The 24644-nt window shown below is 34.2% G+C and overlaps 1 protein-coding gene across 1 annotated transcript in view; it reads right to left on the bottom strand.

Moving 5' to 3' along the window:
* Positions 1 to 2800: 2800 nt before the first annotated feature.
* The window catches only part of FSCN1 (Fascin), a 36986-nt gene continuing 15142 nt past the window's right edge, over positions 2801 to 24644 (bottom strand). The window contains exons 5-9 of the mRNA XM_051216932.1: positions 23621 to 23921; positions 16946 to 17128; positions 12830 to 13145; positions 11163 to 11500; positions 2801 to 4077 (exon numbers count right to left, since the gene is read on the bottom strand). Coding sequence (XP_051065568.1) covers positions 3773 to 4077; positions 11163 to 11500; positions 12830 to 13145; positions 16946 to 17128; positions 23621 to 23921 — 1443 coding nt within the window. The 3' untranslated portion in view covers positions 2801 to 3772. The remainder of the gene's footprint in view (positions 4078 to 11162; positions 11501 to 12829; positions 13146 to 16945; positions 17129 to 23620; positions 23922 to 24644) is intronic.

Genomic DNA, 24644 nt, shown 5'->3' with positions numbered 1-24644 from the left:
AGAGTAATTCATATTCCCTAAGGATCATCTTCCTTGAATTAATTAGCATAATGTGAAAGATGTAAAACAATCTACTAATTGCTTAAAAAATCGTAACGTCGATATCAACAGCAATTTTCGAAACATTTAATGAACTGGTATCAACAAGTTTTCTGCTAGATTGAAACATTGTGATCAAGTTCATGAAACTATCGAGATTGAGGTGAATGTTGACGATATGTGTAAATCGGTTTGAGTGTGGTACTCAACTACTATTAATGGGAAATATATGGTACTTGATAAAATATGATTACTATCAAGTCTTATGTTGGATCTTGGAGGCAATTAATATAGGTACTGGTGAAAAATCTCAAACCAAACATAATGGTACGTTCTCTAAGTGTTCAAAGCTACTTATGGATGAATTTTTCTTATATTGGATTACGTCCAACCGAAAATTTAAAATAAAAATATCTTAGGTGAAGATAACTTCATCTAATTATAGTTTATACAACAGGACATTATAAAGTGTATGGATGAGGGGAAGAGATTGTTATAACTGTTGGTTTTACACGTATGGGACGTAAATTTACCTTGAACGAATATCTACACTAGATTCCCTCCCAGTGTCTATTCTACAGGACTTCAACACAACTCAGATCAAGAACACGTGATTAGCCTGACTAGAACGCAAATATGTTTCCACACCAAAACCCGACACAATCCAACAGCAATGAACAATCAATAATAACAATTATAAGGATAGGGGAATATATAACTCGTATGACACCTGCCAGACTATCTACATGTCGACTAAGCAGACAACCAATCATTCTCGCCCACACATCAGAGATAATTAACCCTAACTATCCCCTCTAAGTATAAATATATTCAAGAAATACATACTTAAATGATAACATCTGGATCCTTGTGGAAACTTATTTCAAAAAAACTTAGAGTGATAAAATTATAAGAAAGGTACTAGCATTCAACGGCTTTGAAACTTCTAAACAAATCAGGTACTTTTCGGAACTCAGCTAAAATTATTTTTTCGGAATTCAATCAGTTATCATAAGTTGTAATGATTTGTTCTTCCGCGTTGTCGACGTTAACGACTGAATTAGATCAGCTTTAGATAGAATATGGACCGTTTAAGTAGATGTGTCGATGAACCTTAAGTTAATCGAAATGTGTGTTTTGTATTCTATCACCAAAGACAGTCCAAAAATATTATGAAATACTTAGTTTTGCATAACGATATTGAAATCCTTACCTATGCAATAAGAGATAAGCAACATAAGAACAAGAAACGATGAACAAACTCACGTATCTTTAAGAACAGTTTTCAAAAGATCACTTATAAACCTCGGTTCCCACTGTAGTCATTTAAATAAAGTAGACAGGCGAAACCAACGTTTATCATCTTGAGCTACCTATGCAGTGAAGCTACTGTCAGTCTTCAACGTCACGTCCAACCGAAACCTCAACATAATACTTGATTTGATGATCATTTCTCGCAGTTATAAAGTAAAATACAAAGCAGTGGTCCTTCTGGAGCACAACCGTTAAGAAACCTAAATAACTCACAGATAGAAGTACCAGTACAAACATACATATCTAAACCTAACCTATCAGTTATTACGTAATACAACAAATTACAGAAAGTAGTAACTCATACCTTGGAACCACAATGAAAACCTATAAGCCATGTGTAATAGTCTGATTTGGAAAGTTACAAATATATCTACATGGATTTTTCCTCCCAAAGATTTTGTCAACACAATGGAATGATATTTAAGAAGTGTATATTCATAATTGAATAATTTTTCCTGGTAAGCGTTTTTTAGCGAGTTAGTTTTCTACGGGATGGGGACGCTAACCCCATGCCCAACCCTCCTCCTTTACCCGGGCTTGGGGTCGGCAGTAACTCTGGAAGAGCTACAGGCGGAGTACCAGGATATTATTGACAATCTTCTCAGGAACTCCGTAGTGTCGAAGAAGATTCCATGATGTCCTCCTATCCACACTGTAAATGCCTTTTCATAATCAATGAAGTTGATGTACAGTGACGAGTTCCACTCAACTGATTGTTCGACGATGATCCGTAGTGTCGCAATTTGGTCTGTGAACGACCGATCCTTACGGAATCCAGCTTGTTAATCTCGAAGTTGGGCGTCTACTGCGTCTTTCATCCCGTTCAGCAAAACTCTGTGCAAAGTAGTGCACGGAGGACAGCTGACAGATACATTCCAAGTAAGGACTGGAGTCAGACAAGGCTGTTTACTCTCTCCCTTCCTCTTTCTTCTGGTGGTCGACTGGATTATAAAGACCTCAACATCTGAAGGAAAACACGGAATACAATGGACATCTCAGAATCAATTAGACGATTTGGACTTTGCAGAAGACCTAGCCCTCCTATCGCATACACACGAACAAATGCAGATAAGGACAGCCAGTGTGACAGCAGTCTCTGCATCAGTAGGCCTCAACATACACAAGGGGAAAACCAAGGTCCTCGAATTCAGAGCGGAGAACAGCAATCCAATCACACTTGATGGCGAAACTCTGGAAGATGTAGAATCCTTCACATACCTGGGAAGCATCATCGATGAACAAGGAGGATCAGATGCAGAAGTAAAGGCGAGGATTGGCAAAGCAAGGGCCGCATTCCTACAATTGAAGAAAATATGGAACTCAAAACAACTTTCAACCAATATCAGTCACAATCTTCAATACGAACGTCAAGACAGTTTTACTGTATGGAGCTGAGACTTGGAGAACTACAACAACCACAATCAAGAAAGTACAAGTATTTATAAATAGCTGTCTACGCAAGATACTCAACATCCCCTGGCCGGATACCATCAGCAACAGCCTTTTGTGGGAGAGAACAAACAAGCTTCCAGCTGAAGAGGAAATTAGGAAAAGACGATGGAAATGGATAGGACATACATTACGCAAATCATCAAACTGCATCACGAGACAAGCCCTAACTTGGGATCTCGAAGGGAAGCGGAAAAGTGGAACGCCAAAGAACACATTACGTCGGGGAATAAAAGCAGATATGGAAAGGATGAATAACAACTGGAAGGAGCTGGAAAGGATTGCTCAGGACAGGGTTGGATGGCGAATGCTGGTGAGCGGCCTATGTTCCTTCACGAGGAGTAACAGGCGTAAGTAAGTAAGTAATATTCATAATTAATATTTTATTTTTTAACTGTAAAAGCAATAAGAAGTCATCACAGAACACACAAACCCCCTAAAAATTTACAGTTAATACGTTTAGGGTTTTTTTTAAATTACCACTTAGAAAGGAAAAGAACATGATCGAAATTATTTTAGATGTAAATGCCAACACACAAAACAGGCAAAGTGTCTGAATGTAATGTGAAAAAAGAAATTCAAACATATGAGAAAAGTTCTACTCCCAGCTCTCTTCTCCCCACGACGATGAAAACATAAATATGCATATACGAAGTCTTTTAAGAAACGTTTACTTAGTAGATAGAATCTACTACTGAAAAGCATATCTAAAGTAGTAGTAGTTGTTGTAGTTGTACATGAAGAAGAAAAATACAATGACATAACCCAATCAATATCCATCGTTTGTTAGCGTTGTTATTTCAGACGGAATGAAAGAAAATTACTTTTGTTTTCTATATAATGATGTTGCTGATATATATAAAAAAAATTCCATGATCATTTTTAATTATCATAATTGATAGATATAAATAAATCAATAAATATTTCTTGAAAAATAAGAAAAGAAAAATTGATTAGTTTGTTTATTGATTTAAATTTCCCAAATATAATTGATTGTTATATCACCACCACCACTTGGTATATCTAATTTTACATCACCTTTAACTTCAGATTTGACTAAAGAAATTGAATTACCACGTTGACTATTCAATGATTGAATAAGCACTCGACTATGACCAAGGAAATGAAGTTGAAATTCATATTTCAAATCATTATTAATAGTGTCTTCAGTGTCTTTATTGTTTTCATCATCAGTAGGAGTTTGATGTGTAGGTTCAAGTTGTAATGTACCATCTAAACTAGCTGCCCATATGGAATATGTTGAATTTGGATTACCTTAAAAGAAGAAAATTATTTTTAAAAAATAATATAGAAATTCTTCCTATTACTATATGATGTGTTATATATATTGTATGAAACATGATGTGATAAGAGAAACAAAGAAGCTAAGGCAAACAACGGAAGCTATTGTTGGGGACGTTATTTCACTTCTCTCTCGTGCGTTTTTCAACCAAACAGGTGATAGGATAATTTCCGCCTCTTTACCCAACTCAGTTAGTCAACTTTGAACTCACACGTTTCTAGCTTCAAGGTTAAAGCAGCTAACCTATCGTGTCAAGGTCTTAATCTACATTGAGATAAGTTATCTTCTGTATATTGGTGGGTAGACAGATCAAGGACGTGACAAAGCGCTATTGTTCGGTGAGACGAGGATGGTATGGAACCTGACAGTAAAATAATATATATTATCCAAACAAATAAGGGAATGGGAATTGTGTGCAAATGAATTATAAAGTGAAGGCAGTTAAAACCAATCAGTAGTTGGATATTAATTAGTAGCAGAATCCAGGACGCATGTTTCGTCCCACTTAAGAGTTGTTAGTTGGATCTACCTTCTTCATTTGTGTTCATGTTCACAATGAGACTAGAACTCAATATATTTCTCCTTAAACTTCAAAGAGGTATCCATTGAGCTGCTAAGTCCAAACGTCACCAACATGTGGAACGGGTATGAATTTTATCTATATGGATTTATATTTTCCCTGACAAGTCCCAAATAAGATGAAATACGTGCATGAGGTAGTGAGAATCTACTTGACTTAAGTTTAGTGGTATTTGGTATACCTGTAATTCTCCCCGTGAGATCTGAACACACACTATCCAGTCCTACAGTTTGTGATGTTACCACTGGGTTAGTCGGGATGTGAATAGGCTCACGAAGAACTGAAGCGTATTTACAATTGACTGATCACTAAGCAGTGACCGATGTTATGTTTGTCAAGTATTTTAATAATAATTGAATTCTATCAGATAAGTCACAATAAATGCATTAGTCTAAATGACTCAGCATTGCATGCACGATGCTGAGATGTGTTATATGATATTTTTACATCTAAGTTATATCTTTCTTCCCTAACCTACTCACTCTTATTCAAAATAACATTGTATTTCAGAGGTTATCTAGTTACTCCGTGTATGTAGAATGAATGACTCATTTATTTTAGTTAGTCTAGGTAAACAATTTGATATAAGTTCTAGTTCTCAAATCCCTACATCTAACAATAATTTTACTCTCACGTAGTGACTATTCATCTTATTGGATTTACAAACAAAGAAAACTTATTCAGCGCCATATGTACTTATTAAATTCGTTACTTTTCGTCGAACTTATGAACCGATTTAATTTAGACTACGATCGGAAACCTGAAAGCACTGTCCTAGAATGAGACTCTTCAGAGTAGTGAGGATCCATGATCCTGTCACCGGGATTCGGACCTAAGACCTTCGGTCCCGCATGAAAACGCTTAACTCCTAGATCGCTGAGCTGACAGTCAATGGTGTTTTAATTTCACTATCCACATAGATAGAAATTTTAAAACAAGTAATAAGATCTAATGTATAGAAGGAAATATAACTGTTTGGTGAAAACCTTTGAATATCATGTTAAATACTGATTTGTTAAAGAACTACTACCAATATGCCTGTTTATCCTGATACTAATATGTTACTAGTAAACTTAGTCGTTCATATGCTTACCTGGAATGTGATAGTTTGTTTCAAAAAACTATCTCAAATAATATTGGTTTTATATTATTGTCATTATGATTATTAAATTTCGAATCGATACGTAAAAAAGAATAGGAAGATATGAATTATCAGACAGATAGGCAGGGAGATATACTGACTGACCAATTTACAATAATACAAGAAGATTGGACTTTAAAAATCAAGTCACTCAATAGTTACAAATAAATGTCAGACAAAATATTTCTAACACAATGTAAACAGTCGTAAAGTATACTAGTCCAGAAGTTTATTGATAAAATAGTGAAACTGCCCACTATTCTAACTGGGATGATAACTAGGACGTCAGATTTTCAGAGGTAATCTACAACATTAATTGTTGAATCTAGGAATTTTTTCAAGATTTACCTCCAACCTTAAGATATACAATTAATAGATCTGAGGTGTGATTGATTCAACAGTATATTTGGGAATGTTGTCGCTGTGTTGTACAGATTCTGACAAACAGATCCATTAATTGACATGTACAGAAACTACCAAGTATTGATTTTTTTTAAAAAAAAAACTTGAATTCTGTCTAGATTTAATCTAGGAAAGTTCAGATAAATGATTAGCAATAGTTAAGGGACAATCAAATAATAAGACAAATTAGAAGGAAATAGTTGTTCAATATATATAACACGCTGTTAAACATCCACAGTACTTCTCGAAATCTATGTATATGAATACAAGAATATATATTTAGTGGGCGATAATATATTTCAAACATGGAACCTAACTAAAAACAGTTTTATGTCATGTGATTTGATCAGGTTTATTATCAAAAAATTGAAGAGGGGCATAGTCTAGTAATTACAATCAAAATTTAGTAGTTATATGGAATTACATCCAACTCCGGTTACCTCAACATAATGTTTACTTGATGGAACTATTAAAAAGATGAAAGACGACTAATCATCGAAGATATCTGATCCAGCGTTATAACATCAATTTCAGAATAGGATAGAAAAAATCGACAAAAACATTTGAAAAACTTTATTTGTTCAAGAAAAATTGATGAGGTATTGTTATCAACTAGAAAATTGACCACGAACAGACAAACATAATTTAAATATTATCAAAATGGGTTTTGTGGAAATTTTTAGAAATTTCACTGGTTGAAATCATGAGTCAATTGAAGCTAGACCAGTGAAATTTCTAAAAATCTCCACAAAACCCATTCTGATAATAATAATCACCTGCTCACTAGTGACTGACTTCAGGAGACACTCCTGGAGTTCTAGTGAGAAGTCGTTACCAGTGGAGTCCAACCAGGTCTATTGTGAGATAAGAACTTACTGAAGACAATGGTGTACGGTGGCTCAACTTCGTGGATTGGTCGAAGTTAGACATTAACACCGTTGGATGCCGGCTCAGTGGTCCAATGGTCAAGTGCACGCGCGCAAAACCAGTAGGTCCTGGGTTCGAATCCCGCGGGGTGCGGGATCGTGGATGCGCACTGCTGAGGAGTCCCATACTAGGACGAAACGGCCGTCCATTGCTTCCAGGTTTTCCATGATGGTCTAGCTTCAATCGACTAATGATTTCAACCAGTATAATTTAAATAGCTGATTTTCCTTCAATAAGATTAATGATAACGGAATAGAAGTTTACTGTTCAATATAAATATCACATGGAAACACAATTCTTATCCTTAATTCATTAAAAGTTACTTATTTATCCAAGGGTATAATTATCAATCTTAGAAAAAATGATGAATAAAACCAGCTTGAAAAAAAAAGAAAAACCATAACTATACACATAAAATGTTATTTGAACTATATGAGAGGTAGAGAGTATGGAAAAGCACATTCTAAATAAAAACAGCTAACCAATTGTATATCATATAACAATATAAATGTTGTATTCTAAGATGAAGTAAATTTATTTGACTATTTTAAAGGTATATTTTAATTATTATTATTAGTAGTAGTGATAAATGATCGAAAATTTAGTTTTCAAGTTGCGTAAAAGATATTATCATCTTGTTATGTTTAAAGATATTCATGATTAGTAAGTTATGGAAGTTCAGAAAACCGCGCTAACTAACAAGACTTCGACGGCTCATGTACATAATGCGGAAACTGAACAATTAGTTGTAAACATTAGACTTACATTGTACAAACAGGAAATTAAACTGTATACGAATCAGAAAACAAGAAGCAGTTATACTCAATACACATATTCACCTATTATTTAAGATTTAAAAGACATTATTTGTTCATGTAATTCACACAGTCATCTGAGGCATAGTTTAGATAAATTAATTTCGGAAAATATTAAAATCGGTTTAGGGATAAGAAACTTTTATGTGTAACGCACTTGTTAAAATAAATAAATATGACTGAGAATACTATTACATTAAACATATACACTTCTATGATAAATTTATCGATAGTTCAATGATCTAGACACTATCTGGAACGAAATCAATCATATTTGCATAGGTTTCCTAATTGTTTATCTTTCATGAAAAATTATGAATATCTTATCGATTTTGGCATTATTTACTGACCTCAAACTCATTTTCTCAGTATCCATGTCAAAAATGTTCAATTCTTATGTAGCTTACACTATATATTACTCTTAACTGAAGTATTATATGTTAACCATTGAATATCGACTAAGTAGTCTTAAAGTTAATCGCTTGCTCTGATACTTAAACGTTCTGGTTCTAATCTTCATTGAAGTGTTACATCCTCACTGCTGAGGGATCTCGTGCCAGTACGAAACAGTTGCCCAGTGTTGCTTAGTTTTTTTCATCGATGTCTAATTAATATTAATATTAACTACAAAATTTTTAAAATCTATAGGAACCTCCTCTTTGCTTTCACTTGGAGTTGATTTTTTTTCTTTTTGAATTGTAGAGAAGTGTGATGACTTTAGAAGTACTTCTACATTATTGCTTACTGTCTATCTGCCTATCAATATAGAATAAATTTAATCAACGGATGCACCTATCACTGACGACATAACGATTGAAAATTGCATAAACGACTAAGAAGATGGTCATATTTAGATCTATAATATATTCGGACTACGCACATGTCTTATATTATTGTTATGAAAACTGAACCACCACTACCACAACAACAAGAAGCTGAATATTATTTAAATTTAAATAAAAGTCAGGCTCGAGTCTCCCTTGCGGGATCGTGGATGCGCACCGCTGAGGAGTCCCATACTAGGACGAAACGGCCGTCCCGTGTTTCCAGGTTTTCAATGGTGGTCTAGCTTAGATCGACTCGTGGATCCAACTGTGAAAATATGACAATCTCCACAAATCCTCATACTGATAATAAAAGTTTTATAGTTTTTTTCAGAAAAAATAAATCGAAAACCGGTTTGATGGACTTAAAATTCATAAACATACAATTATATTTGAAGTTACTTTTATCACATACTAGTCTGTAATAAAGTAGAAAGTTGTTGCGTCATTAGTAAGGTTACAAAAACAAAAAATCTAGTCGGAAAATATTTTCAATTATTGAATGCCAGTTATATAATAATTAGAGTAATAAAAAAAGAAATAAAATAGGAACGATATATGGGGGGAGAGATATGGAAGATAATTGTTCACTTGACGAATATGAAGAATTCTAATAGATCAAATCACGAATTAATCTTAGCTAGACCAACATTGAAGACTTGGAAGCGCTGGATGACTATTTTTTCCTAGTATGAGACTTCTCTATATTGTATACCTACGATTCAGCCACAGGAAATCGAACCCAGAACTTTCGGTCTGGAACACGAATGCTTAGTCTTTAGACAACTGAGCCCATATCCAATGGATCATGTACTTACCAGTGACTATCTTCAAGATCTAACTACGGGAGTTCTAGAGAGAAGCCGTGACAAGTGGAGTCCGATTCGTGTCGGGTGTGAAACAGTTATTCATTGCAGGCAGGGTTGAGCGGTATCGTGAAATGTATGAAACCAAACATTAAAACCTTTGGATGCTTACTCAATGGATAAGAGTTTATTTCCCAAACTGAAGGTCTTGGGTTCGCTTCTCGTGTGCACGGTTGAGGATGAACACTACTGAGGAGTCCCATACTGAGAAAAAATATTCATCTAGTGCTTCCAGGTTTTCGATGGTGGTCTAGCCGAGATCAATTTGTAATTTAAAGTTATGAAAATTCTAAAATCTCCATAAATATCCCTCTGCGAATACACGAGAGAGATAAACGTACGTCAGAAAAACAGGAAAAGTAAGAAGGGGATTTAGAACTATGGTAAAATGGAAGACTGGACAAATTACATTTGAGCTTAGAGACTATAAGTGAATTTACGAATTACTAAAGCTTCAGAGATATGAACGAGTGAAACTTTGGCAATTCACTGGCTTCGGATCGGTCTCGTTGTTCAGAAACAATATATTCACTCCTTTTAAATTTTTTGGTCTTTTTTAATTGTCTCGATACAACTGTACAGGTTTCATGAATAACGCAATAAGTTTGTTATGTTGCATTCATCCTGCTTATGCGTAAACACCTTAATGGGTCGAGAGAACTAAAGTTGATGCTTGGTATGTGAATAGCGTAAACATTCTTTAACATGATTAAGATTATGTAAACCTGTGACAGTTATTTCGAATTACTTTTTAAAATACAATCATTATTATACTTCACTATTGTAGTTTAAAAAGTGAATACAAATCTGTCACTATGGCCTAAAATCTATTATCATACATGAACTACGATTATCTGACAAATTCCAACCAGTAAGTCTATACTAATCAACACAATTTGAACTAATGAAATTCTCTAGCTTGGTTACCATTCTAACCAGCATACCAGCATGACTAATAGTTGTTCGTATCGTGTGACCCGATGAACTTCTTAAAATGAGGCCATTTTATTTGTCCAACAACCTTATTAGTTAATACATCAACATAACTAACATCGTAAACTTATAAGTAACTTATATACGTGTTATGATTCCTCTTACTATGACCCAGCTACTCTCATTGGTTAGTATTTCTTGGACAGAGCTTCATTTGACAAGTTCCCAAACCAGAACACGGTTGAACGGGAACTTAATTATAACCGAAGTAACAAGGGTGGATGGGAGTTGGAATCACAATAAGAAAAACATTAGTTTATTTATAATCAATACATAAGATTCTAGAGACTTCTCCAAGTCTCCGCTAGCGCTGATTGGTTAAGAAGTAGCCATTCAACGTGCCTCCAACACAATCCTGCACGAACATGCTTTAATCTAACATATATCTTGCTAACAATATGTATATATATATATATATAATATATATATATATATATATATATATATATATATATATCACAGATCACACAGTATTAAAAGTAGTTCAATTCGAAAAAAATCACACTTACGAGCAAAAAATTTATAAGTATGCCGTTTAGTTACTCGAATATAAAATGGTTCATAAGCTACTCCATTTGAATCAAGAATATTTTGTTTACCACGTACTAAAAAACCACCAGTTAATGAAGATAAAAACACAATTGATGTTCTATTCGTTAAAATAATATTGAATAGTTCATCTGGTGATGGTAGCTGAGTTTCATCAATTAAACGACCACTTGTAGATACAGCACCAAGTTTACGAGCTGTCAAAGACTGTTCATCATTTGACCGAAATACAATTTGACGAATTTGTTTATCATTGACTTTATTCACAGTTAACATTTCAAATAAACTTTCTTGATCTCTAATATTAATTTCGAATAAAAGGTAAGATAAAACAGAAGTAAAAAGAGAGGAGACAGAGAGTACAGATAAATCTAAATGTCAATAATTCACTTAAACAAATCAATTATACAGAATAACATTGAATTCGAATGCGTATCGTCATAAAGGAAATATAATTTCCCTAAGTTGTCTTTGGTAAATAATAGCGCTTTTATATCTCTCTACATCATACATTAACAAAAGATAGACAAGAAAAATTTAAAAGTTTTTCCATACGCTATAAAACGATTCAAGTAGAAATATTTTAAAGTACTATAGATAAATCAACAACAGTTGGAAATACAAACAGAAGGACATGAAAGATAATTTAAAAACAATAATACAGAATCAAATACAATGCCGAACATCAATCGGAAGATCCAAACAACTAATATGTAGGACCAGTATAAGGTTGTGGAGATTGTTGAGTTTTAATTGAGATCATGAACCGATCAATGTTGGACCACTGTCGAAAACCTGGAAGCACTGGACGGCCGGTTAGTCCTAGTATGGAGGATGTTTGCGCAGTATCGTGGATTGGTTGAAGTTAGACATAAACATCGTTGGATGATCGCCCTGTGGTTTAGAGGTTGGACGTCCGCGCGTAAGACCGAAGGTCCTGAGTTTGAATCCTGCGCGCGGGATCACGGATGCGCACTGCTGGAGAGTCTGATACTAAGAGAAAACAGTCGTCCAGTGTTCCAAGTTTTCAATGGTGGTTCAACATTGATCGGTTCATGATCTCAATTAATATATGGGAATTGAGATTCATCCTCTTCCAAAGACCAGTGGCTATTTCGACTCAATAGTTAAATGGATTATAATGTGATGGCATCTGAAGCGGGCGATACTGGTTTCTAGTCCTGGAGTGGACGTCAACTCTCGGATGTAGATACATCCGGTTGACGAGTCCCAAATAGGATGGAGATTGCTAGTAACCATACCTTCTGCTTATTCTAATGTAAGTAAAAAAACTCCTTACTGGTGAACTAATATAGTGGTTGTTAGATTCTTTTCCTAACTATAATCCAAACTCCTAATCCTAACTTTAAACCATAACTCTAACTTAATTCTAGATTTTACCACATAGATCACCTGCATTCTGGTTGGCTAAAAATCGGTTTTAATTATTAATAGTGTGACTGTACGAAACTGACTGAAATGAGAAGTTTAAAAATAGAAATTATGAATTCACTATTAGTTAAAAGTAAGGACGACTAACTAAAATGACAATACGTCAGATATTTAAATAAAAGAGGAATCGACTAAGACCATATATATAAATAATAGTTGCTCCAGAAAAACTTACCCATCTGAAGAAGTATTCTTAACACCAGATGATGAAGCAAGTTTCCATAATTTTCCACTGCGAGAACGTAGACGCCAAAATCCGGTTGTTAGAAAGTAAACATCTGAATGAACACCATTAGTAATGGAATGGTTAATATTGATTAAACTTGAATTAGAAGCAGAAGAGTCACTGACTCCACCATCTGGACCAGATAAAGTCGATGCTGGGCTAGATGCTATAGCCTCTAAAGCATTAAAACCCATCCCACCAATATATTCCAACTGAAAAATAGCTGTTTCGTCTAATTCATGCTGATTTGCAGAAATTTCAATACCTTGAAAAAAAGAAGAGGGAGAGAAAAACAATTACATTATATGATACACATTAAAACCCTATATCTCTCTATATGATATAGTCAGTTTCTTAATACTAACGGATTATTTTGTTACTAGTAAGTATAGAAAATAAAGAGTAATAACAAATAATGATAATTTAGAAGTCATAAAATGTGAAATATTCGAAAGAAAAACATGGATAGACAAGGAAAGCTCTTTCAATTAACATCATGTAATGATCGAAAATAGCTAAGAGGAAACAGATTTTCACAGAAGAATCTGTACTGTATTAAGAAAGATGTTTTTATCAGATATTTGTTTTAATACATAACTAATGACTATTGAAAAAGAAAATATGTATCCAGAGTATGGTTTGCTGATAAGACACAAAAATAAATGCACTAAAGATACAATAATTGTGAAGGATTCATAAACACATGATGCCCAAGGCAATAAGAATGTAAGAAATAAAATTTTATAATGAAACATATTTGTATTTTAGATGAAACGAGTACACAAATTCATAATACCAGAATATAATCAAGGTTACGTGGGACACGATGAAATTAGTCATCTAAAAAATATAATGCCATCACTGCAAAATGATGCAAGATTGCAGTATACTGTTACCTGCTTAGAAATTCATAGACAAAGAGTGGCTTACCAAAAAACAAAACGAATTATTAAAGTAGCTACAAGCTAAAAGAAACTTGTAGTTAGCCAGTGCTGGGAAAAACATTATAAGATAAATAGTTATTAATAAATAATATAATTGTAATATCCCAATGAGTAGAAAAATTAGATTTTTCGACGTTTCGTGACTTAGTGTAAGTCACTTCTTCAGAGAATAAATAACTACATCAAAATTAATCCAAGTCTATATAGTACAACGGAACAGCAAGAGTATTATGACACTAAGTCACGAAACGTCGAAAAATCTAATTTTTCTACTCATTTGGATATTACAAATATATTATTTATTTATAACAATCTACCCAATGCTCAATTTGTTCGAAATTATCAAGTCAAACCTTGGTAATGATACCTTAGAAATAGTTATTGTTCAATCCCTTATTTCTATTCCTTAGTTTTGATCCTATAATCAATTCAAATAATCATATTTGTAAACTGTTTAATATTTGCATTGAACAACACAAGTCGAAATCTTGTAAAGAATGCATATTTCTTCCTAGGAAATACGCGTTCAAATAGTTCAGCAAAATATATGTAAGTCTAAGTCGATAGCTATTAAACACACGAAGTTCTCATATTTAACTTTATTTGAACAATTCTCTCTTCTTTATTCCTGTCCGTCTTAGTTTGCTTGCTATGTCAGTCATAATCAACGTAATTTGACACAAATATGTGTTAGCTCATGTTGCCATACCACAAATCCTAACGAAGAGATGAACCTAACAAGATGATTATTTAAAGAAGTCGAAATAATGAGATGGCATTGGTAATGAGAAAGACTAAGAATTGAGAAGAAATGAAAACAAAACGAGAAGGTCTCTCACAGGCATTCTGCATCCACCATCATGGGTCATACCAACAGTCAACGACTGATACTCAGTATTGATGTGGTTGCCCATGGCTTGTTCTCTCGATCTATTATTACATCAGTACTCCAGATCGTTTTGTTGACCGGGTAATCTATAGATCATATCAATTAATTCTGAATCATACACAGAATTTGAATTATTATGGTACACAATATGACGACGTGATAAATCGAACCGAAAAAATGACCTAATTTTATCTGAACTTATTATTACTACCTTCAACAGACTTTGTGAATAATTTTCACTTAATATAAACAAATCAGAGCTTATAAGCAGAGATCGTGGCTAGCAGTGTAATCCATGGAGAGCACTTTGTTTTATTTGGGACTCATCAGATAGATATTCCTGCATTCCAGAGCCAATGTTCGATTCGGGATTCGAAACCAGTATCATTCACTTCAGACGTCATCACGTCATTATCCACATAGCTACTGAGAACAGATAGCCACTGCTAGCCACTATCCGTTTCTGCTTATAATGCTTGTGACTTAAGTCAATACTAAGACGATCCCTACAGGATGTATATATGTCAATAAGAGATTGATCAATTGCAGTTCTAAGTGTCAATCGGAAGACTCAAATCACCAATACAAGATGAATTAAACTACAGCTTAGCTCTTATCGATGATTTCATCTCATACTTGACACGCTGACATATGTCTTACCATATTTGTTCACAGGTCTTATACCACCAATCAACAGTTAATATTGAAAGAAACTTGATGTGTGGACCAAAATGATCATGATTGGTTGTCTGCTTAGTCGACATGTAGATAGTCTGACAGGTGTCATATGAGTTATGTGTCCTCCTATCCTTATTATTCGGCTCATTTATTATTGATTGTTCATTGTTGTTGAATTGTGTCGGGTTTTTGGTGTGGAAATACATTTACGTTGTGGTCAGGCTAATCACGTGTTCTTGATCTGAGTTGTGTTGACGTCCTGTAGAATAGATATTGGGAGGGAATCTATTGTAGATAATCGTTTAGGGTAAATTAACGTCCCATACGTGTAAACGTGGAAACCCAACCGTTATAACATTAGACGAAGTAAAACCAAGCGTTATAACAAAACTATTGATTCGATTGTGTTTATTGAATAGAGAGAAATAAAAAACAACACAAGTAACACATTGTGTCTTGGGCGGTGTGTTATCACCTAAACTAATTTAAATTACAGTATGATTAATTCACCATAATAATTTTAAAATATATTAGCTACCATATAAACTGAATAAAATTGTAATGGGATGTTCATAGTATATAAGTGATTTATGGATAGTTATTCAGATTCATCAGCTTGGACAATACATTTAGAAACTAGACTATACTAGATAGTTGATTCTTTGTAATTTACGATTCTTTAATAAAGTTTGTAATTGAACACACTTATACAACTGAATCACAAAGTCTAAATTCTGATCTTCAGTCAATTAATAATGATGTTCCATGAATCAGTGTCTCACACTCCCAACATGACTGACCACATACAGATCACAGTTTCTCCAAAATAATATTCCGAGAATTCATCTCAATGCTAGTTATATAACTGAGTAGACAACCATCATTATTGTTTTAGACAAAACGGTGGTTTATGAAGAGGTATATTCAAGTTAAACTACAACTTCAAGCACGAATTAACTGACTTACTGATATGGAACAATATACGTTTAGTACAGGGAGGTTTATGAAGATTGTAGTATTTTAAAAGTTAAACCCATGAACTGATCTTAGCTAGACGAATATTGAGAACTTGGGTGTAATGGATAGCTATTTCGCTCTATTGTGGGACTCTTTAGAATTGTACATCCACGACCCCCTTGAAAAGGATCGAACTCAGGACCTTCGACATCGCACGTAAACGCCCAACTTCTAGACCAATGAGCTGGCATCCAACGGTGTGACTGTCTAACTTCATTCAACCCATGATCCTGTGCAACCCTTCATCCATTGCTTGCAGCAGATATCTGTTTCACACCCGAAATTAACACCATTGAATACCAGCTCAGTCGCATAGAGATTAAGCATTCGCGCACGAAACTGGGGGTTTTAGGTCCAATCCCCCGTAATGGGGTCGTGAATTCCTATTTCTGAGTCCCATACTCGAATGAAGCGTCTGTCCGATGCTTCCAAGTTTTCAATGGTGGTTTAGATAATATCAGTTCGTCATTTCAACACAATATATATTTATTGAACTACTTGGTTATTTTGAACTGCACATAACAGAAATTAACTTACCTTGTTTAACTGATGCGAATTTCCCATTATGTGCTACTATACCAACTTGTAAAGCAGCATGTTCTATTAGAAAGAGTTCTTCTTTACCAATATTTGTATTTGTTTTTACTTTAGTTGTTCCAGGTCCGATTGTGGTCAAATAATGACCTGTTTGATCACGAAAAGCAAATGTACCAGGATTACCTATATAAATGATGAAGTAAAGAAAATGAGCAAGCTAGTGGTATATTAAGTTATCTAAGGTACATTTAATTAACACACTGGTACAATGCGAAAATCAAGATCCCTACAAGTAGGGTAGCGTGTAGGTCAACCTTATGAAATAAGTCAGTTATAAGCAGCATATAACTTGGCACAGATGTGCACCGGTTGGAATTGCCACACCCAAATATCAGTACAGTGAGATGAAATCCTCAAGACAAATGACAAATTAAGTAAACGTAGCAACGATAACATTGATATTTGAAAACACTAGACAAAGACAATGTGATTAGAGAAGAATTCGTGGGATAAAAAAAAGGAATATTTTTAGAACTCGAGGTCTAAGAAAAGACAACAAGTGAATGTATCTGTGCTATTGTGACTAATTCTGATTCATGTAATCTAGCATTTCTAACCACTAGTTACGACAATTGCGTAAACTACAGCGCCCAAAAACATGAGATAAACTTTACTAGGAAACTTATTTTTCGTAATTGTGTGAGTTATTCATTAATTCTTGCATTACGGAATAAAGAAAGACAGTCAATGAAGAATTAAACCTTGTAAGAATATTTCCTCCTCAATTAGAAGACGCTTATGTTAAAGAAACGCTACATTAATATGTTACCCGGTACCATAACTCCAATTTTCTCATGAGGTGAATCTTAGATTCACCTGTTTTAGCTTCTTTTTATAATACGTCTTAGTAGGATCTAAGAGTTGTATGAAACTGCTGGTGTGAGAAGTAAATATTGTTAGGTTAATGTACTTTACACCACATACTAAACAGTTATGCCACAAATTCTAGCTTCAGAAAATACGAATGATATAAGTACTTATAGACTGATTAGAAAGATAAATTTAAGTTTTCTGAATCGCGTTTTAGGTACAATTAAATACGGTAGTCAGATATTTTAGATTATCTAAAACCATTGAGAGTAACGCAAAAGCACTCAGATCTTATCTTTCTGCAAGTAGCAGGCAACTGACATCCAATACTTATTATGCCTGTCATGTAAATTTATCTTCCAGTTTTTTAATCTAATCCTTTATCAATACTACTTTTATCAGGATTATAAAGACTTCTTTATTCCCCATAGAATTTATCATACAATGTTGTTTATAAATTGTAGCAGTATGTATTAATAGATTATTAGGCTAGGTCACATGTTGTAAATATGCATTTTAAAAGTGTTAACACGAAATGCTCCAGTACAGACGTGTGAAAAGAGTCCTCTTTCTTTCTCCCTCTTTAAAAATGCTCTCATACGATCATGTACTTAGGATATCTGCCATTGTTCTATTCATGAAGTGGAGTTAGACAGGGTTGCCCAATCTCACCATTCCTCTTCAACTTTGCCATCGACGACATTCTGGAAACAGCCCTGATGGATGTAAGTAATGGCGGTGTGGACCTGTTGCCTGGAGAAAAACTTATCGATCTTGAGTATTCGAATGATATTGTCTTCATGTGTGATAATGCCCAAGCCATGCAATCCGCACTTAATCACTTGGCAATCAGTGTCCGTAGGTACGGTATGTGTTTTGCACCTTCGAAGTGCAAAGTACTTTTACAAAACTGGTAGGATTCTAATCCTGTACTCACACTGGGTGATGAGCAGATAGAAGTAGTTGAGAAGTTCGTGTATCCAGGTAGTTGCATAAGTGCTGGTGGTGGCGTGAGTGATGAGATCAATGCACGTATAGTGAAAGCCAGAGCGGCTTATGCCAATCTGGGCCATCTTTGACGCCTTCGTGATGTCAGTCTGGCTGTAAAAGGTCGGATCTACAACGCGTTGGTGAGAGCAGTTCTGCTCTATGCTTGTGAAACCTGGCCTCTCCGAGTTAAGGATGTTAGACGACTCTCTGTGTTTGATCATCGTTGTCTCCGAAGGATTGCTGACATCCAGTGGCAACACCATGTTAGTAATGCAGAGGTTCGGAATTGTGTATTCCGGTAGAGAGACGATAATGCAATTGGTGTCACCATCTTGAAACATCGACTTTGGTGGCTTGGAAATGTTCTACGAATGTCGTCCCAGAGAATTCCACGTCGTGCGTTATTTGCGGACGCTGGGACTGGTTGGAAAATGCGGAGAGGTGGTCAGTGTATGACATAGTGTCGGGGTATGAAAGAAAGTTGCAAAGGGCTGACTTGTGTTGGTCCTTCTCGACACCCTGGTTGGGGTCCGAGAGATGGTGCAACACAGTGGCTAGAGACGTTATCAGATATGGCTCAGAATAGAAGCCAGTGGCGATCCTGCTGTAACCTTCTTTTACTTTCTTCATAAAAGAAATGGTTGTATTTTCCTTAACTGAAAGAATTCTTTCTGGCTGTACCTTTCTGTTTCCCCCACTTTTATTACTATTATTATTACACTACCATACAGTAATCTGTGGTCGTTATTGTTCTCTTTTTTTCCTTTCTTCTCTCTTATGCGCACCTTACATTCTTTCCCTCTTCCCATTCTGATTGTTTTGTGTGGGGCATATATATCCGGTGCCCCCTTGTACCAATATTTATGTGTTCAAATAAATAAATAATCTGCCAGGGAAGTTCAACTCATTGCTTTCTTATAGCGGGGGTGTTGCTTATGAAATTAAGAGAACGATGATCGGACTCCTAGATTTTAGACAGGATACATACGAAGTTGGTAAACCATGATTTTAAGCTAATGGTGAGCATTAGCTGAAAAATCCCAAGGGAACAAATAGCATATGAACCTCTTTTGGCCATCCGAAACCATGAGATTCCATCTTCTGATGTTACTTTAGTACCTTGGAAAGTGACCTCTTAAAAAGGCCACCTGAATCAATTTGGGTCCCCTAGCAGTAATGCAGCTCATATACTTATTTTATTTCATACGGTGTATACTATTTTTGGTATCTATTTGTATCAAATTTTATATGAATTAAATAAATAAATAGATAATTAGTCGACTTTAAGCATTTAATTTACAACTATTGAACTGTAAAATGTAATAATTATAAATCACTTTCACCGTATGATTATCTTCAACATTTCATTATCAATTCAACACCTACAAAAACAGCTTCTACAACTTCATATACACTACTTGTGTTTGAACGTGAACAGTTCATTCCTCAAATAGTACATGAAGTTAATAACAAACATCATTGAATCCCATAGAATCTATTCCATAATCAAATGTTGAATAACTTTTCTTAGAATCATTGTTATGTAACTTGTTACTGATGCTATCGGTAACACCTAGATACTTATTTTAATAAAAAGTTAATAAGAGAACATGTCAGATGATTTTTGGGGAGATAAAATCAACAAATTACTCGTAAATTATAAAACTGACATAAGAAAGAAAAAAACGCCTGAAACACGTGTACACTTTCATCATAATGCACTACTGCCATTAAATGTTGTAAAACTACAATATTTATGCTATAAATTAACTTTACAAGAAAAAAATACCAACTGCCCGATAGAAAAAGCAATCTCTGAAGTAGAACATAAAATTTTCTTGTTGAAAATTAAACCACATTTAGCCAAAACATACATATATATATATATATATATATATATATATATATATATATATATATATATATATACATAAACAATGAAGTGTAGTAATAAATGATGAATGAATGACCGAGTGGATATCTAATGAGAATCAGATGAATATTTATATTAAGGTTATGAATGATGATTCATTTTTATTAATGACAACAAAAATTGGCTGATATTAAAACGAATGTAGTTTTTATAAGCAAAAAATGGATAGTAGCTAGCGGTGGAATTCAGGACGCGCGTTTCGTCCCATATGGGACTCGTCAGCTGGATGTACCTGCATCTCAGAGTTGATGTTCACTCCGGAACTCGAACTCAGGATCGTTTGCTTCAAACACTATCGCGTTATCTATTTAGTTTATAAATTAAGGGCATGATCATGAGTATAAATCTTAAAAAACTGGAGTGTGATTACAGGGTTATTGAAATATCTGCTCAATATTTCTAAGTGTATACTTATTATTCACCCACATACAAATAAAGACATATTATAGCATACTGAAATGCAAATTATCTCCTCTAACTATAATCAAGTTCGAACTTGAATTTAAACTAGAGATTTATTATTAAAACGGTAATCACTGCATAAATTATTCACCTTTATATTTATTATAAAACAATTATAACCGTTTATACCAATTTTTACAACTATTAATATTATTGAGTGGGTGCTAAGTATGAAGAGTAAAGAAGGTTGGGAAATATGAATTGTTTATTCATACATGGAGGGGGATGCAAATAATAATTAATTTAGATTATAGTTGTTGTTGTTGTTGTTGTTATTTACAAAAATTGAATGTTAAATGAACCTACTAACACAAAACCTAGAATATGTTAGTCTCTTTCAAATGGTATGCACTTTTAAATAAAGAATTTTTACACGATCGGTACATAAAATACCTTAAACTAAATTATATTATTTATTCAGTTACATCCAGCTGACGAGTCCCGAATGAGACGAAACACATATGACTACTGGCAGCAAGCATAAGACGAAACACATATTCGAGATTTTGTTGCTACCCACCATCCATCTCTGCTTATAATGTTAGTGATTAAAGCAGAACAATAAACTATTAACTGAATTTTAATCTCAATAAGCTAAATTTGCCTAGTTGAATTAAAATAGGAAGAAAAATAGGAGAAATGAAGAAAATTTTCTATTCGACAACTTCATTTTCATATTTACAAACTTGTTAACAAATAGGGAATAGTATGGAAACCTTCAGAATATGTTCGAGTCAAGGAGTAGCATTTATTTAAGAAACAGTAATAATTTCATTGTTTATGAAAAGATATTATGCAATATATAATAAGTGAGTAATGATTACAAAATATATAGGTCGCAAATATTTCTTTTGGATGTATAGTGTCAGTTCGAATTCCTGAATTGCTAGTACATCAGTATAACACATCAATGTCCTATTGATTTGTTATTTGAATAGTTCAGTTTAATTTTAGGTAGTATTCAAAAAGAGTCAACTTCTGTGGATTGACGAAGTGATATGCATTCAAAATACAAAATGATTATAGAAAGTATTCATTTACTACCTTCAAATAAAATTCTACTGATGGATCTGAAATTTCAATGGGAAATTGATGTGAATATCCTCTCAAAAATGGTCATCAAAATCGTTAGGTAGAAAATCTTCTACCCTATTAATCTTCAAGCTTTGTTCTTTTCCATACAACTAATTTATTAACACGAAAATGATAGTAAGCTAACACATTGGGCTACATCAATATGCATTTATAAGATCCATTGCTCAAAAGGTGCTGATAACTTCAGCTATAATATGCGCTCATTTGAGAAATATACTTTTAAGTAATATACAATCTTACTAGTTAAAACGTGAACTCAAAACTATATGTAATTCTGTTGCTCCCAAATGCCCTGGTACGGCTAAGGGTGGGGAGAGCACGCTCCCCTTCCAAATCCTCTCAAATAGCTACACCTATAAGTCACTTCCAAGGAAGTCCTACTCGCTGCCTTCTCGCGGCGGGGGTATTGTTTAAGAAGTCGAGAGGGCGAAAAGCGAGTGTTCAACGCTTTAAGCAGGTTGGTGGATATGGAGGATCCACCTAGAGTTGAAAAATTCCGATTCTAAATCGATGGTGCACATAGGCTCCAGGATCCTGAAGGAACAAATGGCGTATTAACCTATTGCTGGTCACCGACTACCATGGGACTGCATTTCCTAATGTTGCTCCACTGCCTTGTGGATTAGACCTCTAGGTCAAAGTCTCGGGGAATGGGCCTCTAAGAAAACCACCTGCTTCGATTTAAAACAGGATGAAACCAATAATAATTGCTGCTAGAAAAAAATCTATTAGATTTACATCGACATATATTGTATGCTCAAAATAAATCTTAATAATACATAGTTTAATCAATAACCTATGCTTAGAAAAGTATATGGAACTGGTTTACAAAAATAGAAGATGAATACTTTCATTCATAATGCGTATCGCACACTTCAAGTTTATCAGATGTTCATAATAATCAATCTAACTAATTATACTCAATATTCACATTATCATTTCCTTTCAAGATGAGAACAAAACCAGCATTTTAGGCAGAAACTCAAAGATAATATATTGAAGAACTATAATATTCTGTTTAGACTAAACTATTTATAAGGAAAAAACACCAAAAACTAGATTTCAAACTAATAATTCAACAGTAATGTATTACGCAGCACACAGTCTGGATTTTATGAGCTAAATTCTGAATGAGATTAATGACTTATAGAGAAGATGACCTCTCATTCCTCACCCTTTGAGGCTTTTTTAATACTATGTTATTACAAACTTCTAGACGATAGCATTGTACTCTATAATGTGTGGTTGGTTCAGTTATGAAGTTTACTATGCCAGAAATACGATATCACCAGCATCATTTCATGATAATGGTACAGTAAACTAACCAGGACGATATTCAAAAGAAAATAAGGTGGAATCATCCATTTCACCACACATTTCTCCATTAGATTTCAAATATTTTCCATTCGGCATTCGGAAGGCAACACGACCAAGACGTGAAACAGCAGCTTTGCCAACTAAAGGGATATTTGGACCACGACCAAAACCTTGACTTGCAACCATTGTAGGCTGTTCAATCCAAATAACAGACTCTGGACCCCATGGGTATGGTTGATCAGCTCGAAGCTCAAGACCATCGTTAAGAAGACGTAAGTAACGTGAACGGAACTGATGACGAATATGTACCTTGACAGAAAACATAATCAACACAAAAGTTAGCTGAGTTTAGTTAGATGTTTGACGTTTAGTAAACGTCTAGATAACTCATATCAGAGTATATTGCAAACTTATCAATTAAAAACTGAAATAAACTGTTTAGAACTCATGTTTTGTCGATTCCTACAGAACTATATCCAGTCACCTTTTAAAATGGAAGTTTCTCTAAACAGATTTTATACAGTTTATGTACAATTGACCAAAGAGAAACTCACTAATTAAGTTTCATTTTATCATCACACTCGTTAATGAGGTCTGAATGTTTAGCACCCATTTTAATTTATCAAAGATCAAAATACTAACGAATAGTTAGACTCCATTTCACTTGAGGCTGACATTATAAAATATAAATGACCAAACATATTCAACTCATTACTAAAATAGTAGTTGCTCATCGCGTCATTGATGAGTTAACTATTTTTCCTGTTTAGATACAACTCAGTAATCACGTGCAGGTTTGTTAAAGTATGAGGTACACATGTCCACTCAAACTTTAATAATTTAAGGGAGATTTAGATTTGTGATTTGTCAGTTGAAAGTTTAGTGCATAAGACAGAGTCAACATAACTTGCCCATGGACAGGTAGATATGTAATTTAATGATCGAATTTATCCTGCTAAATAGCTGTTAAACTAAAAATGCATGCTTCATGACGTCCAGTGAGATATCAATCATATCTATTGGAGAGTATAA

This window comes from Schistosoma haematobium, chromosome 6, assembly GCF_000699445.3.
Source record: "Schistosoma haematobium chromosome 6, whole genome shotgun sequence".
In the NCBI taxonomy this organism is placed as follows: domain Eukaryota; kingdom Metazoa; phylum Platyhelminthes; class Trematoda; order Strigeidida; family Schistosomatidae; genus Schistosoma; species Schistosoma haematobium.
This window is presented reverse-complemented; position numbering and strand designations above follow the sequence as displayed.